General features: G+C 41.6%; 1 protein-coding gene across 2 annotated transcripts in view; it reads right to left on the reverse strand.

Annotated features, from left to right (window-relative positions):
* Window positions 1–10: 10 nt before the first annotated feature.
* Window positions 11–27,794, reverse strand: part of shtn1 (shootin 1) — a 46,379-nt gene continuing 18,595 nt past the window's right edge. The window contains exons 8-18 of one of the 2 annotated variants that reach the window (XM_007903596.2): window positions 26,759–26,853; window positions 25,158–25,304; window positions 22,063–22,216; window positions 20,769–20,877; window positions 20,102–20,190; window positions 17,660–17,757; window positions 16,431–16,490; window positions 14,978–15,089; window positions 13,105–13,300; window positions 12,577–12,614; window positions 11–831 (exon numbers count right to left, since the gene is read on the reverse strand). In XM_007903596.2, coding sequence (XP_007901787.1) covers window positions 812–831; window positions 12,577–12,614; window positions 13,105–13,300; window positions 14,978–15,089; window positions 16,431–16,490; window positions 17,660–17,757; window positions 20,102–20,190; window positions 20,769–20,877; window positions 22,063–22,216; window positions 25,158–25,304; window positions 26,759–26,853 — 1,118 coding nt within the window. In that variant the 3' untranslated portion in view covers window positions 11–811. The remainder of the gene's footprint in view (window positions 832–12,576; window positions 12,615–13,104; window positions 13,301–14,977; window positions 15,090–16,430; window positions 16,491–17,659; window positions 17,758–20,101; window positions 20,191–20,768; window positions 20,878–22,062; window positions 22,217–25,157; window positions 25,305–26,758; window positions 26,854–27,794) is intronic. The other variant, XM_007903597.2, reaches the window with a different exon arrangement.

Raw genomic sequence — 27,794 nt, forward strand, 5'->3', positions numbered from 1 at the left:
ATTTGTACAAAAGGAGCATTATATAAAATTTTATTTTGACAAGGTTATTAGCTAAATTAGAAAGGAATAACACGGTATTTGAATTAACACAATGTGACAACACATTCGGGTGATTGAGAGCAAAAGAAAATGGGATCTATCATGCTTTGATCACTAAAATAATTTCTCTTTTCACTACTTGTTTATAAGATACCTTTTTTTTTGCAATGGGAGTCTGTTGGATCCCAGTATGTCTATGAGATAACATCATTATTCTTTAATCGAAAATTAAAATGAATATGCAATTATTTTGCACAAAGACCTACAAAAAGCGGAACAAAGATTAACCCATTGCTCAAGCATAAAATCATTAATTCTGAGCATACCATACAATCGTTGTTTTGCACACAAATTCAAACGAAATATATTTAAGCATCTGATTCATTTATATACTTTTCTCATGGGATATTCTAATATATAGCAGGAGTTTATTAAGCATCATTTAATCTTAAAAACTGAAAGTGCACTGCAGTTGATTTTTAGCATTGTACATTGTTTAAATTTCTTGCAGTTTTCAGAAATAGATGCTCTATTCTTAAAATGTTAAACACAATCTCACAGTTGATATAGATATATAATGAAATACACGTAGAAACTTAGAAAAGATTCATCCAAGACAATAATTTGATTCCTCTAATTAGCCAATTTGGCCTTAAGTAATTGTTTTTCAACAGTTTGCTAAGTACCGTAATCCGCAATTTGCTGGTCACTATATTGTTGGCTGCCTGGAATCGGGGTGATTGGATTGAAAAGGATTTCTTCATTGGTACTTTTAGCTAAATCTCATCCTGCCTACAAAAAAAAAGGAAGGTGGTATTAGTTCAAAGAAGACAGAGGTCAAAATGGTGTCACTTTCTGTGTTCAGACATGGTTTTAACATATCTTAAAATATTCTAAAATAATTGTATAAACAAACATTGATTTTCCAATAGACATTTCTACAATGAGGTCTGAATACTGCAATATTAAAACCACCCTTCAAAGGCCACAGTGTCCTAGAAAGAGGATGTTTTCTGTGTGATATTTGACTATCAGCGAGTACTTATGCAGATCTTTGTGCTAGGAGATAGCTGGAATGAAGTGTGCAAAGAGAGTAGTTTGTTGTCTGTGGAAGAAACCGACTTGATGAATGAAAGATTTTTTTAATTCCATGATTTTTTACACTACGAATCGGGAATATAATTCAAGACAGAGAGTCTGGTCTCCTTAAATATCTAAACTCAACTTGCGTAGTTGCCAGGCTGCGTCCACACAGTTTCCCCTCAGAATTCAAATTGGTCTAACGAAACTACATCAGCTTCTTTTGAATCAGGAGGAGTGATTGTATAGCTTGCTCACTGACGAGATGCAGTGGGTTCTTTTCGTTTCAAGAAATCCATTATGTACAGATAGCAGCTCCAAATCATCCGGTGAGTTTTGGAAGCACAATAAAGGTTGTGCAACATATTCTGGCGAATTTTACACAGCTTAAAGGTCACTAACGTGCGACAACCAACTTGCAGTGAAAGTTTATGCAGATAAGAAATGGATGGTCCGGATATTTTATTCAAGATAATTATTTTCCTGTACTGCAAACAGTTCGATTTTGCAAATAGGTTCTGCAAATAGATTCGATTTTGTTATGGGTGGTGATTTCATCATAGCACAGCTTTTTCCAACTCTGTTCCACTCATTATTTTATAATCTCCCTTTCAGCAAAGACACAGCATTTATAAATGTACTGTTCTGGTGAACGCTCCTATTAATTGGTTTGCATAACATAAGATACTAGCTCCCCAAAACATACATGTGCAGTCTGAAAATGCTACCCCTCCTTGTCAGACAATAATACATTGTTAAAAGTCATTACCAAGAATCAATCTGTTAAAATGTGCCAATGTCAAGTACATTTAACAACACTGCGGCTAAATGGATTGGCAATATATTATTTGAGTATTAGGCTCTCACACTGAACATTATTGAACGGGAAATACTCTTAACATGACAAACTCTGGTAATCTTTCCTAAATGAAAATTATTCCCGATCATGGCTCAGATGATTTCCCCCCCATGTGGTGGGCTCAGAAGCAGGTCTCCTTTTGTGCACATCTAGTTGTGTGGCATCACATCAGAACAGGGTTGTTTTATTCTTCTCTCTCCCGCTCCTGACGGGAACATTTCTCTAGCTATTGGTGTGTAACAGCCTTTTGTTCCAATCCCAATTTAAAGGCTGCCAGTAGGAGGGAAGAAGGAAAACTGTGAGCGCCAAGTTGAAGTTGATTTCTAGCAAATGATTTTCGGATTTTGCCACGGGCAGAATTTTAATTCTCAGTGGGAATTCAACATGTAGTTTCAAGTGGCTTTCATGTCAAATTAAAAATAATTCACGTGACTTCATGCGACATATTTTCGCCCACAGTGATTTATTTCACTTCGCAGTGAATTTTGCGAAACGCTTTGAGACGTCTCGAAAATGTGACTAGGAGCTGTATCAAATGCAATGATGATTATTATTATTATTCCGTAGAAAAAAAATCGACCAAGTTGCAGAATTCAGTTTCCTCTGACTTCTACTTTTCCACAATCATGGTGTAGTTGAATTTTTTTCTCTCTCTCTCGTTAACGGATCCTATAGTAAAGCAACAGGGGGTTTTGTTGCGTACCTCCTTTCTCCAGGCAGAAACGGAGTGGGTGGGTGGGGGAGATCAAAATCTGCCTGGATGAAGAAACGGACTGCAGAGGGACTGGATTAGAGACACAACATCAGCAAAAGAAATGGGAGAATGCGAGCAGTAAAAAATAATGATCGGTGGGGTGGGGGTGGGGGTGGCGAGAGGAGGGAAACAGATGGAAAAAAGCAGAAACAAATGAAAAGCATCTATAGCATTCAGAATGGCAGCTGTCAGAAGACGCTACACAAGAGGGAGGTCACGTCCAGAGCGAAGCAGCGACGGAAGAAACTGAGCGAGGGCGTCTGCATTCAAGGAACTATACCGCAGAAAGAAATATCCTGAACAGATTGAGAGTAACAGGCGATAATCTGTACATGTTAAACTTGATACAGGAAACTGAGAGTAAAGCAAAACAGTGTCCCGAGTCCATGACTGGGAGCACTCCAGACATAATATCGTATTGCACTGGCTTACAAACAGTATCTTACGAAGTTGAGCTGTACCATGCTTTCAGTTCGAAAGATTAAATTTCCTTCAAGGTTAACAATGTTACACTGTAATTGGAATAGAGAATGATTTAAGATCATATTTCCTGCTATTCTGATAGCAAGTGCACTAACTTGCTAACAGATTCATCGGAACAAGGTGTTCCTCCCTACAAATCAACACTTTAAAGCAGATGGCAATTATAGAGATGCAAACAACCAGTAAACGATGAAAGGATACCTTTTCCTGGTGTGTACAGACAGCAGTCAAAGGTACAGCCAAACAAGAGAGAAAGGGAACTAAGAAAAGCCGTCAAACCTCAGCAAAGCCGTGTACAAAGCAGAATGGGGGAAAGATCACCTGGCAAAAGGGTGAATGAATGAGGCTAAATTACAGATGTTCAGAAATATAAATAAAAGCAAATGTGCATCAAACTCAGAATAATAGTCTCTTTTGCTGACTGTAAGGGTTGCATTTGAAATGAGTATAGGGCTGTCACATTACATAGTACAGAGCACAAAACTGTCTATAATTCAGAACAATTTGGCTCTAAATTGGTACTCTCATTCGAGAAAGGCCGAAAGGCTGGCTGGTGAGGGAAGTGGAAAACGTAACAACAGGGAACTTTTGCTCTACATCGAGGTGTCCTCACATTGAAATCCCTCCATGGCTTCGCCCTACTCCATCCCTGCGTCCTCCCGCAACTTACCGGCCACGCGCTCTCTGCTCAACTCACACTGCCCACTTTCACGCCAATGTGGGGGGAAGGGCAAATTTACAGCCATTCTGCCCTACTTAAGAAGATCACAACACCAACAACAATAAATTACATTTGTATTGCGCTTTTCACGTCAGGAGGACGTCCCAAGGCGCTGGACAGTCAGGGAACCGCACCTGAGCTGGTGGTTGGGATCAGGAGGGGTGGAGGGGGGGGAAGGGTAGGAGTAGGAGGGTGACCGAAGGCACGGTCAAAGAGGAAGGTCTTCAGACAGGTCTTGAAGGAGGCAAGGGAGGAGGTGAGGTGGACGGAATGTGGGATGAAGATTTGGTTTGGATGACGAGGGATCTCTGGAACTCCATCCTAGAATCCATCCACCTCGCCTCCCTTTTCCCACCTTTAAAACTTGCCAAAGGGCCTTATCTTTTCGACCTTACTTTCAGTCAGCTTTTCGAACTGAAGTCTGAAGTGCAGGTTAAATGCNAAAAATTAACAAGAAATCATCTCCTGAACTGTTAGCAAACTTACCCTTAAATGCAAGAATTATTATTTCTGTGGAACAATTCAGGAGATTACAACAAAATCATAAGAATACTAATCCTTGCATTTGTTGTAGCGCCTTAACACGTCATCGAGACGTCTCAAAGGGCTTCACAGAATATAATGTAAAGTGAATTAACTGTATATTTCGTGGCCGAAACTTGGCAGCCAATTGCGCACAGCAGTGTCCCACAAACAGTATCGGATTGAGTGACCAATGTATTATATTATTATATTTTTAGAACAAATTATTATCTCCGGAAAAGCGATCCGTCAATTGACTAACTACTGGTCACTGTAAGTACATTTATGTTTTTTTGCTACTATTTATGGCTCTTGGTGCTTTTTTAAAAAAACACACAACTGTTGTTTTGCCTGCTTTATATAGTCCAAATTGTGGATAAATATGTTGCTTAAGTCATTGCACTGAGAAAATGCAACTCATTTGGAGAATCAAACCTCAGCCATATATACTCACAGCAGGGAGTTTGCATTAGTGGATGGCAGCAATCCAGTTATTGATGGGTAGCCAAAATAGGCTGTAACAAATGCTTTCAAGTTATCATTCCTGATCAAAAAGGTTAGAACTAGACTATAATTCATCCACACAAAAAAAGAAAATCTAAGCATCACTGCTGCCTTGCAAGACAAAGCTGAGCTTGTTATGTTAAAAACCAAAAGCAATTGCAGTACGCATCCCATTGTATGCTTCGGCAAGTGTAAATCCTGCACACGCATGCACACAACACATGCACACACACACACACATGCACACAGAGCAATATTTTTGAAAAGATGCAACAGTCTGAATGTGGCTTTGTTACTGAGCCCGGCGCAATTCTATAATATGGGCAGTAATGACTCCTTTTATTCCTCCTCAAAACAATCACGTCATCAATAATTACATTGCAGCAATCGTGGTATTGCAGTACAGATCCTGCAGCTACACCCGATCACATCTTCGCTTATGCAGTGGGACCTGGAATATCTGCCCGCTGATTATCTCCCATCTGTTCATCCTTCTGACTTGGGCACCCGCAAGTGCAAAGAAATCTACCGAGTGAACCGGGCACAATCTGATTTTCAATCACCAGCACAGATTTCTGTTTGAGTGAATGTTAGAGTTTATCAAAAACTGGCTTTTAAAATCCACCTCCTGCCTTGCAAATCCCTCCCAAGGTCTCGCCCTCCCTATCCGTGCAATCTCTTCCCACCCATGCCAAATCCGCCTAATCCCCAAGACCTTCCTTTTTGATGGTGCTTACGGCCACCTCCCCCCTCCGTCCTCCCCCTGGCTCAGGGTTAGACTCCGCCATTGTCAAGCGCTCAGGGACGCTACCCTGAATGAAGGGCACTATAGAAATGCAACTTGTTGGTGTTGTTCCAAATCCACTGCGTCCCCACTCTCTGGAACTCTCTCCCAAAATCCTTTTGCCTTGATCCATCTCTCCATTGCTTCCAAAACCCTCCTAAAAATATCTCTTTGATAAACAAACTCTTCCCTCCCCTGCCAGCTCTCTGAAGTGTTTCAAGACGTTAATCTGACATGAAGGCGCTATTCGATAAATAGCAAGTTGCTAGAATGAGGAATGACCCATTTCCTATTTAATACCTGTAATAAGCTCTTCCCAGTCAGGAAAACCAGTCAGTTCCCCATTTGCTCCACAATCCATCCCACAATTCATCTTTGCTGCTATTCAGAATGAAAAATAAAGATCCCTTTGTGCTTGAGTTTAACCTTTAGAACATTTAATACAGTCAGCGGTTGAGAAGCTACAAAATAAGAAGGACTTTGTTCTGCACGTCATGAATAGTAGCTCAAAATAACAACCGTTAAATACGCATCCCAGGCTGCACAAGAAAGACAGAAGCTTGAGGGGCTGCAAATGTTGAACTAATTCTTACATTTGAAATAGAGCCTTATCAGGTCTTCGAAACGTCTCAAAGCATTTGGGGATTTAGTGTAAAGGGTATGTATAGGAGAATGCGGAGGCGAAATTGCACACAGCAATTGTTCCACAATCAACCATGAAATGAATGACAAATGGTTAGTCAAGGATGCTTGGGATCAACTTCCTTCTCTTTTCGAGTACTGCTGTGAGATGTTTGACGTCTACCTGAACAGGCAGACATGATCTTGATTTAACGTTTCTTCCGAACGATGGCACCTCTGACAATTCAACACGCCTCCCAGTGCTGCACTGGAGTATCGGGCCTGAATAGATAGGAACAAGCCGACAGGACTCAGACATTAATTTAAGCCTGACCCAACCTCACAACACAACAATTTTAAATATTGATTGATCCTTACGGGAAAATAAAACGTACTTTCAGCACCTGCATTTATTTCAATACAAAAACAATCTGGAATAGGAATACGTTCCCTACTGTAACGTCAAAGAGGAATTCTGTCGAGTTAAGACACTGGCAGTGGAGAAGGAGAATTAAATCCTTTAATTGCGCAAAATCATCAGATTAATCAGTCATCTCCATGTGGTCCTTTCTATCAATTGAGCCCTTAAGTGGCAGAAAGCAAATGTTTACCAAGGGCTGTAAGGACAACAAGTATATTGCCAACACCTTCCAGCTAGAATCACCGCAGGAAACACGGGGACTTATGTATTCTTCTGCTACATGAAACATTTCCTATCTCTGTTGGACGACTGGTGTGTTCCCCCATTCAAATTAGAGTCCAGCTGAGATAACTGCTTCCATCAAATCTTTTATACCGAGTTCTCCACAAAAACGTAGCTCACAAAAGGAGACAGCGCCAAGCAAGAACCAGTGGGAGGTGAGGCTTAAGAAAGCTTCAGGTTTTCTGTGCTGGATATTGGATAGTGATCAAGAATGAGAAACCTGGTGGGTTTGTCCTCTGCACCCCCCCCCCACCCCCCCGCACACACACACACACACAGACTGAGAGACATTTATGTGTGTTGGAAACGGGGCATTTCCGAGGTTATTCAAAAGCCTTGGAAAACATAATTGAAGCTTTCTGGCTTGCCTCTGAGTCGAAACAAGAGAGCTGGGGACCCAGTTCAAGCCAGAGCAGAAGCCCAGAGTCTGTAAACACAGCGCAAAACAATGACATTGTGAATCAAACAGGTTTTTTGTTGCTTCAGTTTTACTGCTGTTGCCACAGTCCAGCTCTCACTTTGTGCATGCCACAGGTGCATGTGTCGGACTACATGTACACGCACCAGCACAAAGCGTTTTTTCCACCCAATTGTCATATCATTTCTTCCGTCTTTCTTCTTGTTCTGAAACCGATTATCATAACCTTACCTCACCCCCCACCTCTACCCAATTCAGCCCTTCTCATACCATCTCCCTCCACAATGGGCTCTTGAACAGAGTAACCTTTCAAAGGTTGCTTTGCCCACAAAATACACTTTACAGTATATTCTGTGAAACCCTTTGAGTCATCTCAACGATGCAATAAGGCGCTATATCAAACACAACCATTATTATTACTCGAAACACTTCTGGATTGAGAATGAATTCGCTGAATATCCTCCACATGGTTTTGGCAGCTGGATTGCAGCGAGATTCAAATTATTCCAATTCTCTCTCCAAAAAATAAGAAAAAAGAAATAGTAATAAAAATTTGGTCACTCAATCCACGACTGTTTGTGGGACGCTGCGGTACGCAATTGGTTTCCGCTTTCACCCACAAAACATACAGTCAATTCACTTTAAAGCATATTCTGTGAAGCACTTCGAGACGTCTCGAAGACGTGATAAAGCGCTATAACAAATGCAAGGATTATTATTATAAATTGTGAGTGACAGTGCCAGAGAATGATTGCCTCTTATTCCAAATCCCTCCACCTTGACTGGGATTAGCTGAGCAAGCTGAGACCAGGGGCCGAAAAAAATAACTCGCAGAAACCTTACAAGCCCAGCTGACATGAAATAAAGACTCCACCGCAACAAAATGCTTTCTGTGACAATGGTTCTGTAGTTCCCAGCACCTGGTCACTTCCACCTCTGACCTAATAAGTGCTTTGTTTTTTTCGTCACCTGCTGACTCAGTGATGAAAAAGTAGGAAGCTCCAATCTACTAATTACTAGCCACAAGCAGGGATTTATATAAAGACACAAGGCTCCCCAAGTCTCCGCACAGAAACTTACCCTAATAAGCATTCATTATAATTTCAGGGGAATAAAACAGTCACTCAATTCAAAATGTTGTGAACACAGTCCTAGTAACAGTCATTTATTTGCAGGTCGCTGCAAATAACTGGGTTTATTGCCCGTGGTCTAATGTGCTCCTATTGTTTGACGTACGGTTTTCGTGGTGGGAAGGGGGAAAGGGAGGTAAGACAAGAGTTAACAAAAATTGGTGAGTAACAAAATAAGTGGATGTCCTAATACAGCACAGTACAGAAAGACCCACACAGTAGATTTAATGATTTACCCTACAATCGGAAGTCACGCTCAAATTTATGCTGGTACTTACAGATACCAAAAGGCTGATGTTCAGAAGTAAGCTTATCAATAATGATAATAGTATTAATAATAATTCTGGCATTCGATAGGGCGCCTTATCACGTCGTCGAGGCGTCTCAAAGCGTTTCACAGGATTAAACCGTAAAGTGCAGAGAGCGTGTATTTGTAGGCGAACTCAGAAGCCAATTTGGGCACAGCAATTTTTCTGCAAACAGACATGACTTTGTCTGGAGGTGGTGGGGGGGTGGGGGGGTGGGGGGGTGGCGGGGGGGAATTGTCGGCCAGAGCAAAACTCACCGATTGCATAAACTTTCAAGAATTTCAGCTTCAGCTATCGCTTCCCGTGCATTTGATCTGCGAGGAAGTGTACGCTTTCATGTATGTAAAGCATTTACTCAGCCCAGTAGGAGAGGTTTTTAAACCAGGTTTAACACCACGGGTTTTCCCACAGCACTTTACAATGCAGGACGGGTCAAATACTCACAAGGATTATTACCAATTATAGGCAAAAGTGTTTCCATGCCCTTGGGCTGTTGAACAAGTACAGTCAAGTTAGTAGTGGTGAGCTGTTGATAACGTTGATATTGGAGAACATTGGTCAGGCTCGACACAAGGTAAAGCTTTCAGGGTTTGGGAGGCAGGTTCTCTCCTGGCTGGCAAAATGAAGTGTAACTATATGGTTTGCCTTGCTTCAATAACAGATTCCTTAATAAAGATATTCAATGGCTATTGCATTTGCCTACAAATACAATGACTACACTTTACCCTAAATACTGCGAAGTGCGTTAAGACACTGACCACCTGATAAGGCGCCATATCAAACTGAAAGATTATAGTATTTATATACTATACATTGCACAGACACACTATATCAGATAGATCCCCTTGTATGGTTTGTATTTGAAAGTTTATTATAGTGCTACAATAATCTGCGGATTTCCCTCTAAGCCAGAAAAAACATAAACAATATATATATTAAATAACGTGGCAAAATATCAGTATACCTGAACTTTAGTGAGGAGCCCAATCTCTTTAAAGATCCTATACGTCGCAAAATAATAATAATTCTTGCATTTGATATATTGCCTTATGGCTTTGAGATGTCTCAAAGCTCTTCACAGAATATACTCTGAAGTGAATTGACTGTATATTTTGTGGGCGAAACATGGCAGCCAATTGCAGGAGGCTGCGTCCCACAAACAGTCATGGATTAAGTGACCAAATTATTATTATTTTTAATTTTTTTTTGAAGGAATCAGCCAATCGACTAACAACCAGGTTTGTACTTACTGCTAGGTAAACAGAGGCCCACCGAGTAAGGAAATTCGGCCAACGTTTCTCCCTGCCCAGGAATCGAACCCAGGTCCTCTCGCTCGCGAGGCGAGTGCTCTCACCACGAAGCTACTGGACTCTAAAATCATCATTTGCGATCAAATCTGTACGCTTAACTCCAGCAGTTCAATGGTTAACCGGGGAAAGTGAGAACCTGCTTATTTTAACAGCAAAGAGTTTATCCCGAAGTGTCATTTTTCAATCGGTTAATAAGCAGGCAGTGGGCTAAATGAGAAAGTGCACGTAACTCTTTTATATCATCTAACAACCGTGACAGGCTGGAACAGCAAAATGCAAGGTGCTTTTCAGTTTCAATTTAACATGCATTGTGCCTGCATTTTGCCCAGGTTTATTTCATTTCCTTCCCGGTTAAGGTAATTTGCGCCTCATTTGGTAGAATAAATTATAGAGGAGGATAAATCATTGGCACCTTCGCTGCTTTGGGGATAAAGTTAATAAGAACCTAATCTTTGGAGCCCAGACAGAAATCCGCACACCTTGACAAAAGACACATCCTGCAAACACTCACTTGCGCAAATCAAATTTGTTCCTGTTATTTGTCCACTGTACAACGGGCATTGTGGCTCGCAAACGGACTGTGAAATAAATTTAATCAGCAAGAACAGGATGCTGGTGTACAGCACGGCCCCACCTTACATGGTCTGGACTCGCTTTGCTCAGCAAATTTGCTCAGCAAAATCAGTTCAGCGGCTGGAACATCTGCTCACACGCTCACACTCATACATTGAACCCACTGTCCAATTTGTCTCTCGGGTTTCACGATTCCTCACACCATTCAAGAAATGATCACTTGTCCTTACAAAAGAGAGAGCGAGAGAGAAGGACAGACAGAGAGAGAGAGAGAGGAAGAGAGAGGCGGAGAGAGACTGCTACAATGGAATGCAAGAACATCAGTAATAGGACATGGATCAGGAAGCAATTTCCGTTCCTATTTGTACTGACTTAACCTCTTTTAACTCCCCTATAATCGTTGAGAGGCAAACACCTGTAAAAGCTAGATTTATTTCACAACAGTACAAGACATCAAAGCTTCAATTACCAATGACTGCAACCAACTGATCTCCCCCCACTAATTCACTTACTCACTTTTTTTTATGTTGATGAACTATCGGACATCCTAGTACTGTATGCGACAGAGGACAGAATTACTGTCACTTGAGTAGAAAAAACAAACACGCTGTTTTTTTCACAAAGGCTTATACGCTAAGACTGAAGTGTTCACCTTTAAGTTGGGGTTAATATGACACTTGAAGTCACAACAGGAGTCACCGAGTTCATTTCCTTTAGCTTCTGAGTTTCATTTTGAGTCAACTAAACTTTTACATATATTATATATACTATATATTATAAAGTATTATATATATATTTAAAAAAGTGTGGCATTTGGACATGGGTGATATAAATTATCAAGTCATAAATAGATAAATTCAATTATCAACACAAATTGGGTTTATCTATTTATCTATGAATCTGTTCAATTACATATATATATATAATATTGCCTTTACTTATCATGTTTCAAAAATGGAAAACAATCACACAGATGGAATTTGTTGCAAGTAAACTTTGATGTAAATTTAGCACCAATGCTTTTCTAGCATAGTGGAGATGTAATAATCTAAATGTCAGCAGGTAAATAATAATAATAATAATCTTTGCATTTGATTTAGTATCATTTCAAATATGTGAATTTCCATGTGTCGGTGACACACATGGAACTCTCAGTCTGGTTTGTATACTCTGCAGCACATGGATGGGTTTCCCAATGTCTCAGACACCCAGATGGCCAAAACAAAAATTGATGCAGCAACTCGGCACATCATTATGGGGTCTTAATAATGATAATAATCCTTGCATTTGATATAGCACCTTATCACTTATTCGAGACGTCTCAAAGCACTTCACAGAATATACTGTATGTTTTGTGGGCGAAACGCGGCAGCCAATTGCGCACAGCAGTGTTCCACAAACGGTCGTGGATTGAGTGGCCAAATTATTATTATTTACTTTTATTTCAAAAAGGGATTATTACACCCCAGAAAAGCGATCCGCCAATCGACTAACAACCAAGTTCCTACTTACTACTAGGTAAACAGAGGTGTGTGGAGTAAGGAAACTTGCCCAAAGTTTCACCCTGACCGGGAATCGAACCCAAGTCCACTCGTTTGCGAGGCGAGTGCTCTAACCACTGAGCGACAGGACTCCAGGGTCTTTAACGAATTTCCCAGGATTTTAATACTCCTACTCAGCAGACCATCTTGTTCGTGGTGCTGCAAGAACTAAGTTATTCTGAAATGGGCTGATTATTGATGAAGATGGAGCACCAGAATCATGTACCTAGTTCTCTTTTTTTCTTTACTTCATACATGCAGGTTCTACAAAAAAATTCAAGATATCTGAGTAAGTAACAGGACACAATGAGAATTACTCTACAAGTGCAGAGAAGGAATGCCTTCTCGGGCGGCATTTTCCCTGGCAAAAATTGCCGCAGGCTATTTTCCCCCCCCAAATGTGTGTTCAAAAGTATATTTAGAGACACAGAAAGCATGAATTGTTTAGCGGAAATTAACAGCGAGGAACAACAACGACAAGAACAACAAATGACATTTGTATATTGCCTTTGACGTCCCTGGAAAGGGCTGGACAGTCAGGGATTTGGACCCGAGCTGGGGGTTGGGATCAAGAGGGTTGCAGGGCGAGGAGGGTGAGGGTAGGAGGGTGATTGAAGGCACGGTCGAAGAGGAGGGTTTTGAGACAGGTCTTGAAGGAGGCAAGGGAGGGGGAGAGGCGGAGGGACTGTGGGAGCAGAGAGGCTGATCTAAAACAACAAATCTAAATGCACCGGAGGCTTCGATCAGAACTCACAGATTGTTAAGGCTTGAGCAGTCATCTCCTTCCTCTTGACTTGGACCTGAATTGGGAAGAGGCGTTTTGGGGTTCGCATTCTTGCTCAGCTCCCTCTTCAAATGGGTGCGATTAAACCCCTTTCTAATGAATTCGTTTCCCGTGTTTAAGGTGGGCATAGACTGGGACATCATTCCCATTGTTCCACGTGATGAACCTGAAATAAAATACATTCGTGACTCTCCACTTAGATTTTTACCGTTGGATGGGGGTTTACCGTTGCTTCAACTTTTAAACACAGTGCGCATACTTCAGTTAAACCAGTAAAACGCCCACAAAATATACCAGTCAATTCACTTGACAGTATATTCTGTGAAGTGCATCGAGATATCTTGAGGACGTGATGAGGCGCTATATCAAATGCAAGGATTATTATTATTATCACACTATTATCCCACTACGCCTCAGAGCACCTTCTCAAAAACTCCTGCCCAAATAGCTTTGAATGGCTTATGTAATAATATAATTATTATTTTTGAGACATCTCAATACACTTCACAGAATATACTGTAAATTGAGTTGACTGAATATTTTGTGGGCGAAACGCGGCAGCCAATTGCGCACAGCAACGTCCCACAAACAGCTGTGGATTAAAGTGACCAAATTATTATTATTATTTACTTTATTATTAAAAAGGGATCATTACACCTGGAAAAGCTATCCATCAATTGGTCCTATTGCTTGAGAGGTGAGAGCTTTAACAACTGAGCTACAAACTACTCTTCTGCCGTTATATTATACGGTCTGGAATGCCCTGCCCGAAAGGGTGATGGAAACAGATTCAATCACAACTTTCAAAAGGGAATTGGATAGTTACTTGAAAAAGAAAAATTTGCAAGGCTATAGGGAAAGAGCGTGGGAGTGGGACTGATTGGGTCACTCTTCCAAAGAGCTGGCACAGCCACGATGGGCCGAATAGCCTCTTTCTGTGCTGTAATATTCCATGATTCTAAGATTATCAGAATGAAAATGTTTAGCCCTCTTTTAAAAGTTACGAATTAGACTGCTTAGAATGGAGGAGAATTTCCGCCCAGGTCCAGATTTGCTCTATTTATGCAGCATTTCTGAGGGTCCACTATTTAGTAAATTGTTGAATTCAGTGGTTTGAGGTTGAACCCTGTTTTCCGTTGTTCTCAAAAAACAAACCTTATAGAAAAACAGCTTCAAAATGAAGGCTGTGTTTGAGAATTTTGCCGAAATCTTGTGGCTCTGAAACACTATATAAATAGAGTAAATCTAAAACCAGGTGGAATTTCCACCCCCTTTTTCCACGGTCAAAAATGTCTATTTTATAAAAGCTAACATGAACGATCTTCATTCAGAAATGGTTTCACATGAACTAAAATAGGCTTATTTCTATATTTACTGAGTCGACAACAACAGCTTGTGTTTATATAGCGCCCTGCACACAGGATGTACCTTGGAGCACTGTAAACAAGCGAATGGCATCTTTCACAACAACTTGGATTTATATTGCGCCCCTCACGCAGGGCAGAGTCTCAGAACGCTTGACAGTGGCAGAGCCTGACACCGAGCCAGTGGGGTGGTGGTGGGGGGGGGTTATTGTATGTATGGTCTTCAGGCGTGGACCTGAAGACGGTGGGAAGGAGAGGGCAAGGCGGAGGAATTGAGGGAGAGTGTTCCAGACTTTCGGGGCTCAGTGGCTGAAAGCGCGGCCACCGATGGTGACCTTTTAGAAGGGATCACTTGATACAACAAAAGATTGCTATTTTTTTTACAAAAAAGAGAGAAGGCACTGAGCAATGAGGAAGATTTTCCACATGTCGTGCAGACCCGCAGCAATTCCACACCAGACGGAAACCGAAGGACTTGCCGTGATTGACGTTATTCTCTGTCGATGCTTTCCTGACCCGCAGAATCCTCTCCAGTTCATTTTCCTCTGTGACCTCTTTAACAGTTGTCAACGTTCCAGCTTTACTCGATTTCTTCAGGAGAGAAGCAACAAATTATACACAAATACAGTTTAAAGTCAGAGCAATGGAAGCTGGCTCCTCGGATTATTTGCCTTCATAAACTTAATGTACACTTAAGAGTAGTTGCCGTTAAAGCAGGAAGGACTAACAACTATTTCAAGGTCAATAAATACGTGCAAGGAGTGAAATCCCACCTGGTCCTAGATTTACTCTATTTAAAGGTAGCTTTTCAAAGTATGCAGAGTTTGGCAACCATTTTTGATAGAGTCGATCGGAAAAAATTATATCCACTGGCAGGTGGTTCGGTAACCGGGGACATAGATTCAAGATAATTGGCAAAAGAATCAGGGGGGAGATGAGGAGACTTTTTTTTAATATACACACAGTTGCTGTCTGAAATGCACTGTCTGAAAGGGTAGTGGAAACAGATTCAACAACAACATTCAAAAGGGAATTGGATAGTTACTTGAAAAAGAAAAAACTTGCAAGGATATAGGGAAAGCTCAGGGAGTAGGGGGCAGGGGGGGGGGGAGTGGGACTGATTGGGTCGCTCTTCCAAACAGCCGGCACAGGCACGATGGGCCGAAATGGCCTCCTTCTGTGCTGTAATATTCTATGATTCTATGAATTGTTGGACCTCAGTTTTTACTTTCAAGCTTGTTTCCTGTCATCCTTAAAAACAAGAAATTAACATAAAACCGACTTCAAAACGGAAGACTCAATTTGAGAATTGGACAAAAGGAGTATATCTAGACCCGATAAGATTTGTACGCAGGAGTGTTTAAGGTGAATCGCCTCTTAAAACAGGTCACTGTTTGCACGTGACTTTCGGATGAAGAATGTTTTTGGCCAATATGATCTCACCCTTCCAGGATACCAACACTGTCATCTTACTGTTGTTGCAGCGTCTCATCATTTCTTAACTTATTCCAGTGCACTACCATCCTCCTGGTACCGCTTCCAATGATCAGTTACCCGAGCTACGTAAAGAAATATATCCTGGTTTCTGCACTAAAACTGCCTTTCACAGCTCGGACCTGCGACATCTTTTTCGGCTGTCTTGGAAGAGTTGACAAGGCTACATTTTTTTTTGTGAATGAGTAGATGATCGACAATTACCCCCAGTCAAAGCAAGCTAGTATTCCGTCAAAGGGGAACTTTTACATTAGGCTCCTGACATTCTCTCTGGATTAATTCAAAAACACCAACAGCAAAATCACAAACAATCAATACAGCTACATCACTTTGCTCCGATCCATGTTAACCTGACGGTTATTAATTTGTCAGAACAAAATTGTACAGTTGTTTCAGAGAGAGAAAAAGAGAGGAGAGAGAGAGACCCTTAAGCCTTACCAACATTCCTTTGAGCTCCTGTACAGCACTTTCCTGAGACTTGCGCATGAACACGGGAGGCTAAAAACAAACAAAGGGGAAGCAATTAACAGATCACCTGAAAAACTGCGGCAGCCTGGCTCAGTTGTTGGTAGCACTCTCGCCTCGGAATCAGAAGCTCGTGGGTTCAAGCCCCACGTCGGGTCTTTGAATTCACACAGTCTAGGCTGACACTCCAATGCAGTGCTGGGGTGTGTGCCACAGTGTAAGAGTTGCCGTCCTTCGGCATGAGATCTTAAACCTAGTCTGCCTGTTCGGGTGGGCTCTAAAGACACCCGTGGCACGATTCGGAAAGAGAAGGAAATTTCTCCCAATGTCCTGGCTGACAATCCCACAAGATAATATTCACTTATACGTCTGTCTGTGGGATGCTGCAATGTGCAAACGGACTGCCACATTTATCTGCAAGATACAGTCACCAGAATCCTGTGAAGAGCTTTGAAACGTTCTCTTGTTGTGAAAGACGTTATACCAAACCGAAGGATTGTTATTACTACTGTTACTTAGTGGGCTGAAAAGGATTGCCTCACTGAAATAATCTGACATTAGTTTTTTTTTAAGGAGAATAGCGATTGAATGAAAACAAAGCAATGTGCTTCAGTGCAAACCGTTTTCGGGAACTGAAATAATAGAACGAAATAGCATTTGCTGCAAAGAAAACGAGACAATAATGTGCTTACAAGTTATAACATTCAAACTGTTTGAAACCTTGAAGAGTCTCGACTGACTTATTTAATCTGATCTTCAGCACGTGCAAGTGATGAAGATCAGATTTAGGTCGGCCGAAAGGCATCTTTATAATAATAATAATCCTTGCATTGATAGAGCTTTATAATGCCTTCGAGACGTCTCAAAGTGCTTCACAGAATATACTGTAAAGTGAATTGACTGTATATTTTACGGTCAAAACTATACGGGCATCCAATTTCCTCTTTCTATGCCATACAATTCTATGACAATGAAGCGAAATCAAATTGAAATCCAATTAATGCTTTCAGACAGATGTTAATTCACTCCTGAACTGTTCGTACACTTCCACAGTGCGGGTTTCAGTTTAGAATAATGTGCAATGTAGTGAATCACGTTTGAAAAACGAATAATACTCCTTGCATTTGATTATTGCAAAAACTGGCTATTGCTTGGCTTAGTTTTGCAAACTAAAGGTAACAAGAAAAACCCATTGCTATTACCCTGTCCGTGTGCTTAACTTTCCTAAGGTTAACCCCCTTCTTAATTCGTTCCATCATTTCATCGACTGCTTGTTGCTTCAAGTCCTCCAAACTGCCTCCTGTGCATCAGGAAAGATTTAAAGCATGATTAATAACATGATAAAACTGTACAACTCCAATATTACAGGTATTCTGTACACATGCATTTTTTTTGCCCACCCATAACTGTAGATGCATGTACTGTACTAGAATGGCATCTGTGCCCGAGTTACTCTGTTAACTGGTTAATATGGTTGTTAAAATAGTGGGATCTCTGTGGTGCTGGGCTATCTGACAATTGATGATGTCTGGAAGGATGATGCAAGTCAGACTTGGGAGATATAAGTACCCTCATCCCCAGTAGCCAAAGCCCGAGTTGGTAGAAAATGTGAAGAGGCTGCGGACAGTTGAGTACTCGTCAGTGAGTTACAGAAGCAAGCTCTGGTTGGGGAAAGCCATCCTCAGCAAGTTAAGGGTTAACGAGTTTAATAATATCCCGGAAAAACTTTTCTTTACACAAATCAGATCCCACTTTTTGAAGATCGTCTGCTGAACAGTGCAGAACGGAGAGACGCTGGGAATCCAGGAGAGTGAGAACATTACTAAGTGGGGGAAAGGGAAAAACCTAAGCTAAAACTCATTAATCCACACTAAGAAGCAGATTACTGCCAAAGAGCAATGAGATCAACTGGCAGTGCAGACATTAATTAATATGCGGTGAATGTCTGCATGGAACATGAGCAGATGAAAGGGTTTACTGTCTGAGCGCTTAAATTGCCGCTAGTGGTCAAAGAGTGGGTGGGAGCTGATCGGCAAAGCCAAGCAGAAGCACTGTCCTTTCACCTCTGGGATCCGGGGTCAAATTCAGCCCAGACGGATGGGAAGAGGAGTAAAGGGAAAATAATGAATCCCATCTGATTACTGCAAGTGTCCTGAATGGAACAGGTTCAGATAGCGTCAACACAGCTCCAAGTGCGAACAAGGTTCACGCACACAACAGACTGGCCAGAGTGTGAATGTGACACACACTGACAATCTCAGGTTACCTATTAGGATTCTGATGTTCTCGACTGACCTTGTGTTTAAGGCAACAACAACAACTTGCATTTACACAGCCGGGAAGCGTCTTGGAGCGCTTAACACTGGCGGAGCCTGACACCGAACCTGGGGTGGGGGGGTGGTGAGGGGAGGGAGGAGGTGATGGTAAGGATTGGAAGGTCTTCAGTCGCGATCTAAAAGAAGGGGAAGGAGGGGTCAAGGCGAAGGACCTGGGGGAGAGGGTTCCAAAGCTTCGGGTGGCTGGAAGCGTAGTGGCTGGAAGTGCGGGTACCGATGGTGGAGCGGAGGGGATGAGGGGCAAAGCAGAAGGCCAGAGCCAACCGAGCGGACACAAGAGTAGAGAACACTTATTCTGAACCACACCCATGCTGTTATCAGTTTGGAAGAGCTCCTTACATTCAATTGGTCCCAATAATGGAATACTTTCCTTTTTCCAGGACAAACGTTATTCAGCCTTGATAATAAGGATAAATTAAAAGATTCCAGCATAACTTTATAAAATGCTTATTTATCGCCCTCTCCTCAGTCCCATTTTGCAACACGTACTACAGTGGTTCAGTCTGTGGTCCGAGGCACAGGGAGAGGAATGTTTAGGTGTTGTTTTTTCCCCCCACGCAAATGCAGATTTAGAAACATAGAAACAGCAGGAGGCCATTCAGCCCCTCGAGCCTGTTCCGCCATTCTAATAAGATCATGGCTGATCTGCACCTCGAGTCCAATTATCCGACCCTCTGGGATTTAATTTAAATCTTTAATTTAAGACTTAGAAATTTGCCTCTTTAATGCCGGCTTTTGCCGCTTTGCCTAAACTTGCTGACTTTCGGGGGCCGGGCTGTGCACATCGCTGAAGCCGAGGTAAATGCCTGCAGTTTAGTCCAACAGTTTTTTTCTTTCAGCCGACGGCTAGTTAACAAAGAAGGTGGGCCGAACTCGCCCTCTCATAAAGCGCGTCAAGAGAGCGAGCGTGGGGGCAAGACTGCATTGCAAAGGCAACAACTTCTCAGCTAATGCGTTTGTCAGCTGGTGACACAACGAGCCGTGAACTAGGTGCTTCACGAGCGCAATTGTTTTTAAACTATTTGAGCTCGGCCAGCTGTACACCGCGAGGTGTGAGCTCAGACGTCAATGGATAAGGTGACCTTTTGGGCGGTCCATGAAACGCAGTGTAAGTCCAAGCTGTTGTTGTTGTTGCAATTATCTTAGATTTAATGGAAAAAAGTTCAAATTAATTCCAGCATTGATGTTACTACATTTCCATTCATTCCCCTCCCTCCCTCGCTCTCTCTCCCTCCCAAACCAATGGTCCTTTATTTAAGGTCTTTTCAATGAAACTAACAATTACAGGGTTTCCATATTGTTGCTTACCCAATGTATTTGAAGAGTCCTTTTCAGTACCAGACACATTGTATGATCGGGAAGCCTGTTGCCTTTTATAAACCAACGCCATAAGATTTCTGTTGGAATGAATAATAATAATAATCATAATCATGATGATAATAAGGCTATGCATTTATACAGCAGCAAGCCAGAGGCAAATTACTCTACAAGAAAAACATACAGCACAGCACTGAACTTCTCCAAAGCACTTTAGCAACGATGTTGGTGCAGCCATAAGGTGGAAGACAAACAACACACACACAAACCCTAGCGGAAAATCTTCCAAGATGCCTATAAAAGTTGAGGTGAAGTTACAATTTACATAGAACGATATGCCATGGAAATGGACAATTTGGCCCAACCGGTGTTGTTACTCCATAGGAGCCCCCGCCCCATCTATTCACCTCTCCCACACGCCATTCGTGAATATTTTACAAGCAATTCCGAGTATAATGTCTCATATTAAGTGATAAGATGTAAAAACAGAATCTTCATTTAAGACAGGCAATCCGATTAATATTATTAGCATTGTTGATTACTTCAACATTTTAATGCAGTGTAAGCCTAACATACATTGCAAAATTGCACAAATTCATTGCTAAGAGTTGTAGTGGGTAGGTGAGGGGGGTGAAATACTACTTGTGAGAGTTATTACTTGAGTGGATTTGAAGTTGTGGTCGAAGGAGGTGGGAGCGGAGGTGGTGGTGGAGGAGGCGGAGGCTGTGGGTTGGCTGCGAGGTGGATTTGCTTCTGCAATTCGTCAACTGTAATAAGAGAAATGCCAAAGAAAATTCTCTGTTACTGTGGCAATAGTCACAATGCAAAGCGATCAGCAATCAACCGCCTCGGAGGGACACAGAAAAAGGGGTGAGCATCATCAACATCACTAAAGAACAGTTACGGGCAGAACATGTAATAATAATAATAATAATCCTTGCATTTGATACAGCGCCTTATCGCATCTTCAAGACGTCTCAAAGCACTTCACACGATATACTGTAAAGTGACTGTGTGTTTTTGTGGGCAAAACATGGCAGCCAATTGCGCACAGCAGCGTTCCCACAAACACCCGTAATTAAGTGACCAAATTATTATTAATTGTTTGAGGGGATTATTATCCCCGGAGAGTGATCCGCCATTCGATTAACAACCGGGTTCCTACTTACTGCTGGGGAAACAGGGTTTTTCTGTTGCAAGAGAATGACCTTTTCCTTTCCTTTAATATTTAAGAACGATTTCCGATAAAATACTTCTTGTGCTGAAGCAATGTAATAATAATTCTTGCAGTTAATATAATACCTTTCACAACCGGGGCTGGAAAGGGCAGTCAAAGTCTTGAGACAGACAATAAAAGTGTCTGTCTGAGGGAAGGGGGGAAAGAGAGTCGGAGGGACTCCGGGATGGAGTTGATACAATATGCATTTGATATGCAAGGATTTACACTAATAATCCTTGAATGCGACATAACGCCCTATCACGTCTTCGAACACTTTACAGAATATATTATAAAGTGAATTGACTGTATATTTTATGGGCGAAACACGGCAGCCAATTACATACAGCAGTGCCCACACAAACAGTCATGGATTGAGTGACCAATTTTTTTTCTTTCGGAAGGATTATTACCCCTGGAAAGTGATGACTGAAAGTGCAGTCAAAGTCTTGAGACAGACTATAAAGTGTGGAAGAGAGTCGAAAGGACTCCAGGATGGAGATGATACAATGCATGGATTGTTACGGTTATTGGAAGCTCTTTCTATGGCTTGAGTTTTTCACGCCGTATCACGTCTTCGAGACGTCTCAAAGTGCTTCAGAATATACTGCGAAGTGAATTGACTGTATATTTTGGGGGCGAAACGTGGCAGCCAATTGCGCACAGCAGCGTCCCACAAACAGTCGTGGATTCTATTCTTGGCTCTCTGCACTTTAGCTGCACTTAAACCACTTACTGGTATGTTTCAGATCGTTCCCTCTCTGCTCAGAGATTTTGCATTTTAACTCGAGTTCTTTCTTGTCTTCCTCCAAAAGGTCCAGCCTTTTCAGCAGAGCGATCATCTCCTTCTTCATTGGTAAGTTTTTTAACTGTTCTTCCTTATCCTCCATCTTACAGCAAAAAAAAAGCAAAGGTCTTATACACATTCACCGCTTAAGATCAACACTGTTCATCACTCAGTGACCAGACCAACAAATACTATATATTGTCTTTACTTACAACAAAGAAAATTTGGCATATAGTGTGAAGCCTATATATCTATAATAATATAATCCTTGTGCTTGATTTGGTGCCTTTCTTAATGCAAGAGATATTTCTTGTAGGGAGCACTTCACAGGATTACTGTAAAGTGTAGTGACTGTGTGTTTTTGTAGGCGAACCCACCAGCCAATTTGCACACAGAAAAACTCCCTTCTTTTGACATTGCGCTGGTGGAAGATGACTGTAAGGACCTTTGTGATGCTGTGAGGTGGAAGGAGGAGACTGACCATAACATTATTATGACAATAATAATAATCTTTGCATTTGATATAGTGCCCATCGTTGAGACTTCTCAAAGCAATTCACAGAATATACTGTAAAGAATAGTGATAGTGTATTTTGAGTTGATTGCTGTATGCTGGGGGCGGAGGGGTGGAAAGAGGAAATTAATTTTTATACGGGCGTTTTATACACCAAAAAAATTGCACTAACTTCCAAACAATTGGCAGAAGGATTATTGTTTTATGGCCTTGTTGTGCGGGCAGACAGTCACAGTTACCCTAGTCTTTGAAACAATCCTAACTTTCCCCATTAAACATTTGTTTGCCTTCATATTTATTCAATATTTTGACATTAATACAAGTAAATTAACTACAACATAAATAATTTCCAGTGAAAAGTTTAAAAACGAACGTCTTCAAACAAGCTTTCGTTAGACAACGTTGGGCAAGTTTCCTTACTCCACACGCCTCAGTTTACCTAGGAGTAAGTAGGTACCTGGTTGTTACTCGATCAGCAGATTACTTTTCTGGGAGTAATAATCCCTTAAAAATAAATAAATAAAAAAGAATAATTTGGTCACTCAATCCACGACTGTTTGTGGGACGCTGCTGTGTGCAATTGGCTGCCGCATTTCGCCCACAAAGTATACAGTCAATTCAATTAACAATATATTCTGTGAAGCGCTTTGAGACGTCTCGAAGACATGATAAGGCTCTGTATCAAATGCAAGGATTATTATTTATTATTATTTCATAGTGTTAAACTGCCAATAGAACATAGTGGCGCGGCTTTCACTAGTTCTTTTTGTTTCATTTTTGTATTTATTTTCAGCTTCCTTCGCAAGTCTCTCTCAGCAGAAGCTGCAGCAAGTTAGCGAAGCCATTTGGACTATATACCTGTACATTAAAACCTGATTCAGCAAAAGCTTGTACTTTCTGGTAATGAGTGATGGACTGCGGGCACTAAGGTGCAGCGATTATTGTCCCAAGTGCTCATCCTTCAGTGCTCATGTCTTCACACGGTTGTTTAACTAATATTAAATAATATAAGAACCGGTTCAAGAAAATTGTAGTCACCAGTTGAACCAAGTCATCCACATACCACTTTGAAGCTGCTCTATCAGAGACTCTCTATAGCTCATTCAATCGCGCAAGGAAATGTTCAGCAAAGTTTCTCCCAAAGGAGTAAATCAAAATCAAGATCAGAATATATAATGTGACTTGATCTACATTATGCAACCATTGGCTTTTCTTGGTATGACATTTCATTGGTCTCAATAGTTCTGAACTGTCCTGCTCAATTAATACTGTGAGCCCTCATCTCCGACCCCTCCATGACACCATCAGTGGCCATGCCATCAGCCGCTATGGGTCTCTGGAACTCCCTACCTCAATAACCTCCACCTCACCCCATCTCTATCTATCTTTACATCCCACCTTAAGACCCATCTCTTCGACCGCACCTCAGATCACCTCCCCTCCCCAGTCTCTCTTGCTCAGTGACTATCCTGTGTGAAGGGTGCTGGATAAATGCAAGTTGTTGTAATCCACAAGGCATTTAATTGTCTCTATCTATTTTTTACCCTCCATTCCAAGACAGATACTCGTGCACTTATCCAGCACTTCCAGGTTTTTAAAGACTATGTTACCTCCACACCCATTGTTAAGCAAAATAGTACCGAAACCAAAGCCCCAAAGAACCAAACTAGACCACTAACTGGGCTAACTGGATGGTTCCAGAGTTGGACAAAAAGCATACAAGAAGATCATGAAAGAGCGCAACTTTGTGTTTCAGATTTCCAAAATCTACAGTATTTTGAGTTTTATTTATGGTTAATTCACTGCCACGTCTCTTCTAGGAATGTCTATCTTGAAGACGTTTTGCTCTTCTCTTTAGATGCTGCCTGACTTGCTGAGTGTTCCCAGCAATCTCTGTTTTAGTTTAAGATCATAAGAGAGATTTGGGTGAAGAAGGTCTTTTAGCCGATTTGATCTCATCCTTTTAAAATATCCACCCTATTGTTTTCCCATCACAGCATTAAGATGTCTCTCCAGCGGTCTGGACTCAACCACCCTTCCTGGTAAATAAAACTTTTTCCAGTCCATAACTATCTTTTGTGTTAAAACAATTCTCCATCTTTCCAATAGCTACAGTGCTCAAAATCTATCCAATTTCCTCTTCAATTTCCCAAACCTTTTCTCTCCCAACACGTGCCATTGTAAAGAATATAATGACATAACTATAATAAAAATAATCCTTACATTTGATGTAGCGCCTTATCACATCATCGAAATGTCTTAAAGCACTTCACACAATATACTGTAAAATGAATTGACTGTATATTTTGTGAGCAAAACACGGCAGCTAATTGCGCACAGCAGCGTCCCACAAACAATCATCGATTGAGTGACCAAATTATTATTATTGTTATTTACTTATTTCGAAGGGATTATTACTCTCAGAAAGCAATTCGCCGATCGACCAAATAGGAATGTGGTTCACAAAATTCTTGGATAGGCAAGCTGACAAATGAGTTAGATTGTGTTCTATTCATTATTTTCTCCTTACCTCCTGTTTGTGTCGAATTCTTTCATTCTCGATGGTCCCAGTCAGAACAACAACCTCACGCAGTGCTTCCAAGAGCTGCTCACTCGGCACGATTTTTTCCATCAGGAACTGACTTTGCCTTTTAAGTTTCTTTTGCTCAACAAGCATCTGCAAGAGACAGGTGTACAACTTAACCAACATCTAGAATGATAACGATTTACATTTGTATAGCGCCTTTCTCGTCGGAAGGACGTCCCAAGGCACTGAATCGAAAATCGACTCAAGTGCAATAATTTTAAAAATCATCATCACACCCGTATCCCAGATCCCACCCACATTGAAACGGAATCCACACTGACTAGGAAGCTATGCTGAGATCTCGATCACAACCTGCCAACCTCACCACCGATTTAACTTCAGCGGAAAGTCATTCAACTAATGGGGTCTAGAGATGGCAGTTTCTCTCGCAGTCCAATACAAAAATTCCCAAACTGCCGCACTTATAAGATTTGATTTAGCAACTTATCGGGTCGTCAAAACATTTCTGAGCATTTTGTAGTGATTTACTGCAAAGGTGTAATGATTGTATATTTGTAGGCAAACGTGGCAGCCAAATTTACGCACAAATATCTTTGGTCTGCCGGGAATCTGACACATGCAGAAACCCATCACGATGCTTAAGGGTATCCAAAGCAAATTGAGAATTCCATGCATCCCACCTACACATAGAAATCCCTGAGATAGAATGATGGAATGCGCTTTCTCTCCTGGAGGGATGCATCCTGCTTACCTAATTCCAGAAAATATTAGGCGCAGGTTGGCAAGAGCCAAGGCTTGGGGGGGACCCCAGATTTTGCACTGGGTAACTGCTGGAGTCTAACCAGCTAAAACACATAGCTTGCCATTGATATCGCTGTCTGGCAGGCTTTCCGCCACTGTGCCCCTCTGGAATTCCATCCCGCAGTCCCTCCGCCTTGCCCGTTCCCTTGCTACCTTCAAGACTCATCTCAAGAGCCTCCTCTTCGATCGTGCTTTCATTCTCCCTGCTTCGCCTTCTATCCTCTACCCTCCCCGACTCTGACCCCCAGCTCGGGTCTGTCACTCTGTCTGTCCAGCGCCTTGGGACGTCCGACGTGAAAGAAGCTATACAAATGTAATTTCATTATTGTTGTTGTCTGTCCTGCTAGGATCACTCTAACTATTAGAGCTTTGGCTGCAGGGTTAGCCGGGGCTGAGTGGGATGACTCCCTGCCCCCAGTGACTGGTTTGCCCTACCAGGTCCTGCTAATGAACCAGGCTGGGCTGCGCTGTCATCAGCAGTGAGTGCCGTGGAAAACTACAGGCTCGCCTTTATCAGCAATCGGACTACCGAGACCGCCATAGAGGGCTGGTTCGATTCTGATATTCTGTTGCCAGGCATGTCACCTTGGAGCCAGCTCAACTCCAAGGAGACCTCGCTTACCTCCACCACAAAGAGGAAAGTCATGGAAAAATAATGAGTTTTTGGCAGTTTTCTGAAGATTTATCATTGACACAGTTATGACTGAAACACAATAAGGAAAGCTGAAGCTACTAATTCAGTAGAATCTTCTTGATGTATGGGTGGTTGCAGATTTTCATACCTCGTGTGCGAAGGACTCTGCCTTATTGCGAAGGTCTTTCTCCAGCTCCAAGCTTTGTTCCATGTCTTCATACTCCTCCACAGCCAATGCAGACACTAGGAAAGCCACAAATGCCCAAATGGCGTTCAGTTAATGTGTAGCCTTCCAAGAACTGGAAGCAATGTTGCAAAATTGAACAACAATAATAATCCTCAATGACATGATGATGCACTATATTAAATGAAAGATTTCTTCTTCTTCTTCTTATTATTATTATTATTATTAAATGATTGCACATGTTCTCGGATCAGCACGTTGGGATGTCCTCCTGACGTGAAAGGCGCTGTACAAATTTTGCATTGTATTGTATAATTACTCAAGCCAATTCGGGTAAACAAATAATAATACTTAATCAGGCACCGCTCGGCTGTCAGGGATAAATCTTGACAAAAGTATTCTATCCTCTTGCTAAAGAACAATGTACGATTTAAACAGACACATGCCGCCAGCAAACACAAGCACATTAGGATCCGAATTTAATCAGCAATGTATCTGCAGCAAATGTGTCACAAACACCATTTTCCCTTTAGCACGGCTCTCTCTGTTTGTATTTGCATCGATTTCTGTTTCATTAGTTATTACTGTTGTTTTTTTTGCTGAAATTAATGAATTTTTGGGTTTGCATCTTCTGCATCAGGTTGGGGAGAAATAATCCTTGCATTTTATATGGAATTATAATGAACACTGCAGCATAGAAACTTCCCAACTCATCTGCAACAATACTTATGTTCTACACAAAACCCCTCGCCTCCCATTCCCCACACCTACTCCCCTCTTCTCCTGCAAAAACACATCAAGTTTCCTCTTAAATACATCAATGTTCTCAGCTTCTAAACCACACCTCCCAGCAGTCAGTTCCACATTCTCACCATTCTCTGTGTAAAGAAGTTCCTCTTAAACTACCAGAAAAACAAAATTTTAGAAGGAACAGGGAAATACAGTCAATTCACATATTCTGTGAAGCACTTTGAGACGTCTCAATAAAGTGATAAGACGT

The sequence above is a fragment of the Callorhinchus milii genome, unplaced genomic scaffold, assembly GCF_018977255.1.
Source record: "Callorhinchus milii isolate IMCB2004 unplaced genomic scaffold, IMCB_Cmil_1.0 Scaffold7, whole genome shotgun sequence".
NCBI classification, from domain to species: Eukaryota; Metazoa; Chordata; class Chondrichthyes; order Chimaeriformes; family Callorhinchidae; genus Callorhinchus; species Callorhinchus milii.